Raw genomic sequence first — 10,751 nt, 5'->3', positions numbered from 1 at the left:
ATTTTATACAAAGAATGATGCTTATTTTAAGTCCACAGTTATAAGATTAAAGGGGTATAATCAAAGCTTGTTCATTAAATTGAAAGTACCTTCAGACTTTAAGTTTGTATTCTTAGGCCCTGGTAGGCATAAGATATTATTTGCTATACTGAATCCATCCTATTTGACTGTGTTAATACTACACCAATATAAAAATATGTTAAGACAAATTTAAAACATACATATTTTAACTTTATTACATCATCATTTAAAGCTTGATTTTGTAAAACATAAAAAACTTCTTAAGAGTTCCGTATCACGGGAATTTAAACAGTGGCAATATACACAGCTTTGAAGGTTCAAGTTATATAAATTAAAATCAAATAATTGGAAATGTATTCAGTATGGAAAATATACAAATGAAATAAATGGCAAAAAGACCCAATAGGAACAATATTTCATTACTTACAGATTATCATTAGATAATTTCAGGATCTAAATAAAGACTGTGAATATTGAGACTTCTTTTGTTGTATTGTATATTGCAGTATCTCTGTAACCTATATTCTGAGTCAAGGTACTTGACCCAAAGGCATTAGCTTTATAGCAATAGTTTTCCATCTACAGTTACCACCTTCAAAGGAATTGACATAACAGTGCTGATGTAATCTGCAAGTTCCCTTTTGAACAATGTGCAATAATTTATGTCAACCCTGTATAAAGTCATACAGGTACCAAAAAAATGGAACAATTATGCACAGTTCAATAGAAGTTTTCCCCACCTAAAAATTAACCAATGAAACAAAATGTATCAACTATAGTTGACTTGGTTTCAGGAAAACCACATCTGAGAATTACAAGTACCATCACTGTCCTCATCTCATTCTCAGTCATTGACAGGAATTTTGTAGGCCACCATGCTATTTACTTTGTGGATTGTAGTAGTAAATGAACGAAGACGGACTTCCTCAGAATTGGTAATAAACTGTGGTCCCGACTCTTCCCATTTTTCAGGAACAACCAAATCTTTGTCTGTATAAATCAGTAGATCAAATGAACCTAAATTGGGGATAAGATCATTAAAGTACAATTATTTTTTCAAAAGTACAACTACCCTTCCTGTCTCTTTCACATTTGAACCACCTATAGTGTCAGAAAAGCTAGGTTAGTTCGATCTCTTTACCTAACTGCTTTTCCTCAGTGGAAATTTTAGTACAAAACATACTATACTCCTTTTAGTTTATTTTATGAAAAACTCGATTTTTTTTTTCTTTAAAGAGAAAAACCACTAAAAATATTTGCAGAAAGTGTATCATTAATCATGAGACAGCATGAATCTAAGCCACAGAAAAGGTAACAACTTGGTACAGTGACTGCCGTATCCCAGTACCCAGAACGGCATATGGCATATTGTAGGTATTCAGGATATATCTGATGAATGAAGGAGTAACTCAGAAAAGACACAATTACAGCTATAAGTCTTAATTATAAACACAGAAATGTGTAGAAAATAAAAATAAATTACATCAAAATATTCAAGAGTGACTACTGTAGAATACTTTCATTCCTTTCCTTTTTAGCACTTCTAAATAAAATGCAAATAGCATTACTTTAGCTTTATAACATTTTTCTCATTCACGTAACATGACATTGATAATTAAGAAAAAAACTTAACAAAAGCGTTAATTCTTAAAGTAGTAGCTTAGTCTTTTCCACAACAAATTTAAGCCAATGTGAAGTTGTAGAATACTTACAAGAAACTTCCAGCAGTGGCAGAAATGTCACCGTAGCTGTGATCTGTCTGATCACTGAACGAATTTCATCTTGAATAGCTTTCTGAGACTTTTCTCTGGGTGCACTATCAAAGAAACCAAATTAATTAATTCATTTTAACTTTAAACAAGTTATTTAAAACATTGGTAAAATTATTTATCTGATTAAGTGCTTCCAAAATCAAATAAGTAACGCATTCAAAAGGAGTTTTTTAACATGAATATAAATATATGTCCTTAAGAAACATAGTAGGCACAATATGTATCTCTATTGTTTCATTTACCCTTCCAATCATTTTTTAGGGTTGATCTTAGTATCAGGTCATTAAATAACAGATGACTAGAAAAGCTGCCAAGTGCTTCAAGTCAAGAAAGCTTCATCATGTCTTAAAGATAACAAGTAGTATTTAAAATACTTAATCAGTATAATCATTTGGCATTTTTAGTAATGCCTAAATGTCTAATATCCTATTGCCTCAAATATGTTAATTATGTATGGAGTTATTTTTATAATTAAACATTTTCTAAAATAGACCAAAGACTTCAGGAGCAAGCTTCATTACATTATGAGAGACAGTTTACAGGTAAGCATGCCTAGGACAATGCTAGAAATTAGCATATAATGATGGGCATCTCCCATCCAGAGGATCTAAAAATTTCAGTTTAAGAAGTGTCTAAGGAAGTCTGTAGTATTAAATGAAATACGGTAAGATGGGGAAAAGTTTAGGATAATAATTCATGGTTAAAAGTACCTTTCAAAATTCATGAAATGGCCCACCTAGGATAGATACCATGTATAGCTGTATGTATAGCACCATAAAAAACTGAAGTCTGAAATTTATGGATTTAGCCTAAGGACAATTATGTTAAAACTCCATGATAGGCATAATTCTTTTGTGAGCTCAATCCTTCTCCACAGGAGATTAAAGATCAAATCTAATATACTTAGACACAAATGACCTTACATGAAACTAGTTCAATGTAATTAGAACTCATTTAGTAAAAGAAAACAGTTTTGGAAAAAATCTATTAAACTGGAAGCAATTTACTTCATACTTACCTGTCATCTTTCGCAGTCTTGTCACACTCAATATCAAATTGCCACCTTTCAAGGACCTCACCACTTTCAATATTTGAGATGACTACCACCAGTTTCTGAACTGAACACTTGTATAACCAATCTGCAATACATAACAAGGCATCTTTTTTGGTTCGCTGCATTACAAAACAACTCTCTTCCCGGGTCTCACTTTCTATCCTCAGCAAATTCCTACCACTAGGTATTTTGGAACTCCTCCAACCTGTACAGAAAACCCGTCCCACAATAACCTACCTCTGGTTTTCGAATTCTCAGTACTTATACCAGATGTATAGTACTGAGTGCTGAAGACAGAGTAGTGAACATGCAGTACACCCTAACCCAAGGTAAGATGCAGGATACAGCTATTAATCTAACCACTGCACTAATAAATGTAAAAATTGTTAATTGTTATAAACGCTATAAAGTGCAGTATGTGATGCAATGAGAGCATAATACAGGAAAATCTGACTCAGGAAGTTTTCACTTGACTTCAGCTCTACAAATAAATACCATTAAATATACAAAAGGATACAGAAAAGGGCACAGGTCTTAAATACTGAAAAGGGAAGAGCATCTGCCCCGAGGATTGAAAGAACGGTAATCCAACTACAGCAAAGAAAGGGGAGAATGAACAAGTTCAGTTTGTGCAGGATACATATGGGTCAGGCCATGTAAGTCCATGTGGGCCAAATTAAAGAAGTAATACTTGAACCAGGGAAGTCATTACTGTATTTGAAGTATGGTGTGATGAAATTAAACTTGTATTTCACAACTATCCTTCTGTCTGTGATGTGGAAAGTAGAGTGGAGGTAAAGAGGGGATCCAGAGACATTTATTAATTAGCAATTCAAGCAAGAGGAAATGAGTCTTACAGGATAAACTAGTAGAGATGGATCAGTAGATAGATTCAAGAGATTTCATGGTTAAAACTGTTAAGATTTACTGATTACTTATGAGAAAGGAAGAGGAAAGACTCAGGGATAGCTCCCAGCTTTCTGGTTTATAACATTAGTTGGATGGTTGATCCATTCACTGAGAAATAGATTGCAAATCGGAGAGGATGCTTAAGTTTTGTTTTAAGATTTTAAGTAATCTCCACACCCGACATGGGTCTGGAACTTACGACCCCAATATCAAGAGTTGCACGCTCCACTGACTGAGCCAGCCAGAAGCCCCTTAAGGTTAGTTTTCAAGTATCACTGGGATAGCCACATGAAGATACCAAGGGAGCCACTCAATCTATGAGCACAATAGAACTGGGCTGGATGTATACTTGTGAGTCAACTACACAAAGGTTGTTAGTGAAGCTATGTACATGTCATAGATCATCTAGAGAGAGATTATAGTGAGAAAAGGGCCTCAGGACGAGGCCTGAATTAATCTTGGAAATTGGGATAGTATGCTCAGGAGTCCGCAGGTTTTTTTTTTTTTTTTAAGACATAAAAACAATTTTATAATATTTAGGGCTTGTGGGCCACCTAGTTCTCTGTTGCAGAGTCTTAAAAAAAAAAAGAGCCCTTTAAAAATCTGAAAACATTTTTAGTTTGCAGGCAGTACAAAAATAGGCCACTTGCTGGATATGGGCTGTCAGCTTTGCTTACCCTTTGACATATCAACTTTTTCTCAATTTAGCTCTGAAAAGGAGGAGATTGGGTAGCAACTTAAGGATTGGGATGCGTGGACATTTTTTTCTTTTAAAACTGAAGACAGATGAAACCAATGAAAATAACTCAAAACAAAGAAGTCAAAAATACCAGAGAACAACTGAAGTCCTTAAAAAGGCAAGAGGGATGGAGAGTCAAACAGATTGAACAATTTGCCTCTAAGAAGAGTAATTCCTGGGCGCCTGGGTGGCTCAGTGGGTTAAGCCGCTGCCTTCGGCTCAGGTCATGATCTCAGGGTCCTGGGATCGAGTCCCGCATCGGGCTCTCTGCTCAGCGGGGAGCCTGCTTCCCTCTCTCCTCTCTCTCTGCCTGCCTCTCCGTCTACTTGTGATCTCTCTCTGTCAAATAAATAAATAAAAATCTTAAAAAAAAAAAAAAAAAAAAAAAAAAAAAAAGAAGAGTAATTCCTCCATTTTAACTAAAATAAAAGGGCAAAATTGTAAAGGAAGGTCTGCATATACCTGAGGTGAAATATCCTCAGTGCAGTCTTTTTTTTTTTTTTTTAAAGAGTTTATTTATTTGACACAGAGAGAGAGATCACAAGTAGGCAGAGAGGCAGGCAGAGAGAGAGGAGGAAGCAGACTCCCTGCTCAATCCCAGGACCCTGAGATCATGACTTGAGCCAAAGGCAGAGGCTTAATCCATTGTGCAGTCTTAAAGGAGACAACCCAAAAACCAGTAGCTTAGGTGGGGCTTGCCTCTCCATTAAATTACAATGACATAGATTCTTAGTTGCTTACAGGTTTCAGGCTAAATAATCTGAGTACAGCCCTATGAATGAGTATGGTTGATTTAGCCCTGAAGCTAATAAAAATACAATTAATCTAATTTTAAAAATAAAGTTCTTGATAACAAAAAAAGTATGTATGACTCATGAATTAAAAAAAAAAGAGAGATGACTACTGTAAGTGTTTTTTGGAACTAGTTTTGGAAAAGCAAATGGGGACCTAGGGAGAAATATTCTACAACACAGAAAAATTACAAGCGAGAATCCTAAGTAGAGAAAAATATGGGGGGGGGAGGATAGATGGAGAACAAGTATTGATTCAATTCAGTAACTTCTTGAGGTAAAGAAAAACAATGAGTGTTCACATAGAAAAGGCTGACTGACTTCTAGGCAGGATTTTAAAAAAGACAAATGGAAATATGCAAAAAATAAGAAAACTCTATTAGGTGCTCTATTACTTAGTAGTTCTTTTCTTTTCTTTTCTTTTTTTTTTTAAGTTTGGCTCCTAGGTTGGATCTACTTTTATTTTTATCTTAAAGTAATGATGGCTTTAAACTCTAGGCAGCTACAGAAAATATATCATGTTAAAGATATATGGTGGATTTTTCTCCAATAATGAACCCCACCATAGTACGTAAAATTCCAACTTGGTTCTATCTGGCTACATGAACTGCAAAAATCATTTCTGAGGGAGTGGATGGAGACAGTTCTGTGAAGCCATATCAGATTCCTAACAACAAAATATTCAACCCACTCCCAATGCAGTATGGGAAGGGTGGACTTTCTTTCAATTTATGTATTATCTGTTTCCTTCCCATTAAGAATCACTGTATTCGAGATTATAGTGTTTTACACCTCTTTGTACAGAGCTGAAAAATGACCACCAAGATGCTAGAAAACACAGTCCTAAAAGGCCTGCAAAACTCAAAATGGTTTTCAACAATTAAATACCTTTCAGTTGTTCCACCACATTATTTAGGTATTTTATGAGCTCAGGATCAGTTGTTACAAGCAAGGTGAGTCCATATTTCTGCACTCTAGTAAAGGTTTCAGATGGATATATGCCACGCTGATACAAAATGCTGTTGATGCCAAATGCTGAAAACAAAAGGAAGGTTAAAGAAAAGTCATTATCACATTGTAACTCTGGAAAATAAAATACTTTCAGATGTGGCTACGGTTTCATTAATGGTATAAAACTGTAAATGCCTAAACATGTGTTTGTGGGCATCTTGTTGAAAGCACAGTAAAAGGTGGCACTAACCATCCTTAAAATCTTGCTTCTAAGTAAGAGAATACGATACCTACATTTCTGTGGCAATAAAAGAAAAACCCCAAACTGCATTAATCTACTGTCGAAGTAGTATTACAGCTGATTGTAATCCAAGTCCCACTTCAGATTATGCGGTTCGAGGGTGTCAAAATAGGCTTTTGCATCTGATTTAGCAACTGATTAACTGCTCCCTCCAATGCTCTCGGCAAGCTTTTCTCTTTTCCCCGCCTTTCTCCTCACAAGTCCTGCCAGAGCCTATTTGAAGATACAAGTGGCCTAGTCCAAAAATAGCGTTTCCTAAATCTAATCCATCACCTCCAATACCGGAATCAAAACGCGGCCGAGGGGTTGTCAAAAATATAAATGGGCCCCACCCGGCTGTACTCCGTCTTAAGTCGCGGAGGCCGGGGCTGGGGGGCGGTGGTGGGAAGTGCGTAGGATCTGCAGTTTAAAGCAACGCTGCAGGTGGAGGGGATAAGCCGCGAGGCAGGCCTCAGCAGCACCTAGGCCTCTTGCTCCACCATTAGCAACGCGTCCGGGGGCGGCGCTTGCATACGCTTCTTCCTAGATTCTCCCGCCAGGCAGGAGGCTGAGGCAGACACAGTTTAATTGGAAGCATCTCGGTGGCCCCCCCACCCCCCACCGCTTCCCCCGCCTCCGCGGCTGAGACACGGGCCGACCCGGCGGCCTGGCCTCAGTTCTCCCCGCCCTCCGGCCTGCGCGAGGAGGACTTACAGAAGAACTCAGCTACGATTTCGGCGCTCCCGCGCAGGGTGATGCCTTGCTCCCGGGAAAGCTGCAGCGCCATGGCCAGTCCTACAGACGGAGTGAGCTTCCACCCGGCAGAGAGCGACTGCAGAGACGTCCACACCAGATCCCCGCCACTCGTTTCAAAAGTAACGACGCAGCACGCCGTCGGGCCCTCCGCGCAGGCGCGACGAGCCTCTAGGCTCCGCCCCACGCCGCGGAGCCTGCAGGTCCTCTCGGCGCCCGACGGAGCCGGCCCCTCACGCAGGCGCAGTGGGTGGGCGTGGTCACGCCGTTCCGGGTCGTCCAGCTCCAGAAAGTCCTGGTTGGGCACTTAGAGCTGTGGTCTAGTAGGCGGTGCTGTGGGAAGGAGACGCGGAAACCTGACTTTAGTGGCCGCTCCGTAGGCGTGCGGAGTGAGCGACCAGGGAGCACAATTTGTTAGTTTCAAAGCTGTTTTCAAAGTGTTATGAACTGTCCGTCAGCTGCATCTTATGTGGCCTCAGTGATCCCTAGCCGGCGATTGAAACTTGCTAGATGCTTCGGGAGTCAGTAAAGAAACCGCATGCGCGGTAGCCAAGGCCTCCGCTTTAGAGGGCCTGATTACTGTATGGGAGCGCGGCTTTTCTTGAGAAATTGAGTTATGGTTAAAGGGACGAGCCGCAGCACCTTTTGTCCTGTATCGGTCCTGGTCTCAGCCTTTTTCCCCTCAGTCCCGCAGTGAGGCAGGCAGTCTGGAGCGGCAGGGGCTGCAAAGGGCAGTCAGACTTGTGCGTAGTGTACCCCGCGCACGCTGCACCCACAGAGGCCGATCAGGAATAAGTCACCTCATCAAAAAGACCCACGTACACTGAAGAGCTTTTCAGGGAATTTTGACTCACAAACGCAATGACTTCATGTTAGGATGGGAAGTACTAAAGTGCACCATTAATGTTCACGTCAGTTGTGAATTTTATTCTTAAAGCATCTAGAAAAATTATTTGTAAAATGACGTCTCAAACACAGTGTGCCACACACATTATGCTATTTAATTATATGAGAAACGCCTTCGTGTCTTATTTTTCTATTATTGCATAACAAATTACCACAAATTAATGGTTCAACACCCTTTTGTTATCTTAGCCGTGTAGATCAGGAGCTGTTATGATCCAGCTGAGTGCTCTGCGTAAGAGTTTCACAAGGGTGAAGTAAAGGTGTCTGCAAGTGGAATCTCATCTAAAATCTGGAGTTGTCTTCCAAGCCCGTTGGTTGCTGGCAGGATTAATGTCCTTCTTTCTTGGACTGAGGTTCTTGGTTTGCTAGTTGTTGGCCGGATGCAAATCTTGTGCCTTTGCCAGATAGTTCTTCCATAGGCCTTCTCATACTTCCAGTCCCACTGACTTCGTGGAGATCCCTTTTAAGGCTTTGTCTAATTAGGTTAGACCTTGTCAGATAATTTCCCCTTTGATGAATCTAATCTGGGAAGTGATACCGCATCATACTCACAGGTTCTTACCACACTCAAGCAGAGGAGATTGTATAAAATGTGCTCCTTAGAGGCCATGGATTTTGTGGCCATCTTAGAATTCTGCTTATGACAGTATTATGTATCCGATTTTGATCAGTTTGAAGAGTAAACCATAGGTAAGAAGCCAAATAAGCCTAAAATATTCTCCTTACCTCCTTTAGTCTCTTGTACCTGTGTGTATGTGTGTTTGAATCACCATCTTTTCACTCCTTCCACCAGGAACTTAAAGCCAGACTTCTGGCATCACACTGTTAGAGCATGATGCCCACCTTACTACAGATAAAAATTGTTCTCTTTCTGAGAATCTTTATAATACTCAGCACTTCAGTAAAGACTTCCTTCAGTTTCATGGTAATATAGTTTTTAAATTACCTGAAGATACAAATAATTATTAGTATAATTTTGGAGATTCTAGAGCTTAAAAGGCTTGCAAAATATGTTTTCCATGTATAGAAGAAGTATTTATTACTTTTTTTGTGCTCTGTGAGGAAAAGGAAGAAATAATTAAGTTTAGAAGACCAGGTCTGTACTTTTTGAGGAGTTTTGTTTACTAGTTTTGTAATCTGGTTTTAATATGTATACTGGGAAAAAATAAGAAAAATTAAAGTCTGCCTAACTCTTCGTTCCCCTTTCAGGTTACTTTCCTAATCTATCAATTCCTTTAGTCACTTTTCCACCTCAGGGCTTTTCATAATGTGCTTTTTAATGCCTAGAAATTTCTATTTCTATGTTCAAATTTCTAATTACGTTTTTAATTTTTTTTCTTAAATGTAACCGTATTGACCTCTTACACTATAAAATCCTGCCCGTATGTATTCTCATAGCATCTCAGAGCACTATTTCAGAGCATTGTTTTCATTCTTACAATGAAAACAATGACATTATAGTAATTATGCAATGATTTGTGTTATATCATTCCTGTTACTGTAGAGGATCCATGATGACAGTGGCTAGTCCAACAATATTTGTTGAATGAATGATCATTTGAATATTTGCCTAGGAAAATTTCATGGAAGAACCCAAGACATTTTTATTTATTTATTTTTATTTTATTTTTTTTAAAGATTTTTTTATTTATTCATTTGACAGATAGAGATCACAAGTAGGCAGAGAGACAGGCAGAGAGAGAGGAGGAAGCAGGCTCCCCACTGAGCAGAGAGCCCGATGTGGGGCTCGATCCCAGGACCCTGGGATCATGACCTGAGCCAAAGGCAGAGGCTTTAACCCACTGAGCCACCCAGGTGCCCCCGAACCCAAGACATTTTTAAATTGGAGAGCAGGTTGGATGGATGGGTGAGGTCACATTTTGGAAGCTTTGATTATCCATCGGAATTAGGTTGGACATTCCAGGGATTTCTAGACTCTTAGAATTAATATAATTAAAGGGGTATTTTTTTCAAGTGTAAATTCAGTAGTGGTTGTAGAATGGATTGTGTATAGGACAGTGGAGAGTGGTGGTCCTCAAACTTGAGAATGTGAAAGAATCACTTGGGTGTTTTGCTAAATGTAGATTCCTGACTTTTATTCTCCCTTCTCCAAATCTAATTCAGTCTAGTACCATAGCTGCTAGCCACAGGTGGCTCTTAGGCACTTGAAATGTACTTGTCTGAATTGAGATATGCTACAAGTATTAAAATACCAGATTTCAAAAACTTAGTATAAAAAAAAGAATGTAAAGTATCACAATGGTATGTTTTTCGATTGATTACATATTGAAATATTTTCACATGTATTAGATTAATTTCACTTGTTTCATTTTAGTTTTTTAATCTGACTACAAGAACATTAAAATTACATGTGTGACTTGTGTGAGTTTCTGTTGGAAAGTGATGCTCTACTTAATGGGGTATAAGAGATTACATATTTTAACCAGCAACCCAAATGATCCTTACACTACTTTTAGAAAAGCATTAGACCATAATGGATATTTTAGTAATGCTGGCCTAGGAGGTTGAGAGCCTGGACTAGATGGATGCCAAAGAGTTTGAATAAGAAGATACA

General features: G+C 38.6%; 1 protein-coding gene across 1 annotated transcript; it reads right to left on the bottom strand.

The window, feature by feature from the left end:
* Positions 1 to 209: 209 nt before the first annotated feature.
* Positions 210 to 7,465, bottom strand: LOC111155369 (mitotic arrest deficient 2 like 1). The gene is made up of 5 exons (XM_022515517.1): positions 7,232 to 7,465; positions 6,175 to 6,321; positions 2,812 to 2,932; positions 1,734 to 1,837; positions 210 to 1,038 (listed from the first exon to the last, which is right to left on the bottom strand). The coding sequence occupies exons 1-5, from the start codon at positions 7,302 to 7,304 to the stop codon at positions 866 to 868; spliced, it is 618 nt and encodes a 205-aa protein (XP_022371225.1). The 5' UTR covers positions 7,305 to 7,465; the 3' UTR covers positions 210 to 865.
* Positions 7,466 to 10,751: the final 3,286 nt, after the last annotated feature.

The sequence above is a fragment of the Enhydra lutris genome, unplaced genomic scaffold (genome assembly GCF_002288905.1).
Source record: "Enhydra lutris kenyoni isolate GAN:26980312 unplaced genomic scaffold, ASM228890v2 scaffoldscaffold3, whole genome shotgun sequence".
Lineage (NCBI taxonomy): Eukaryota > Metazoa > Chordata > Mammalia > Carnivora > Mustelidae > Enhydra > Enhydra lutris.
The sequence above is the reverse complement of the archived record's forward strand: the minus strand, read 5'-3'. Positions and strand labels throughout refer to the sequence as shown.

Coding starts and splice junctions, on each gene's coding strand:
- LOC111155369 (XM_022515517.1), bottom strand. CDS start 7,304: ATGGCGCTGCAGCTTTCCCGGGAGCAAGGCATCACCCTGCGCGGGAGC. Junction 2,933..6,174: donor TGTGGTGGAACAACTGAAAG/GTATTTAATTGT, acceptor TATGTATTGCAG/ATTGGTTATACAAGTGTTCA. Junction 1,838..2,811: donor AAGACTGCGAAAGATGACAG/GTAAGTATGAAG, acceptor TTTCTTTGATAG/TGCACCCAGAGAAAAGTCTC.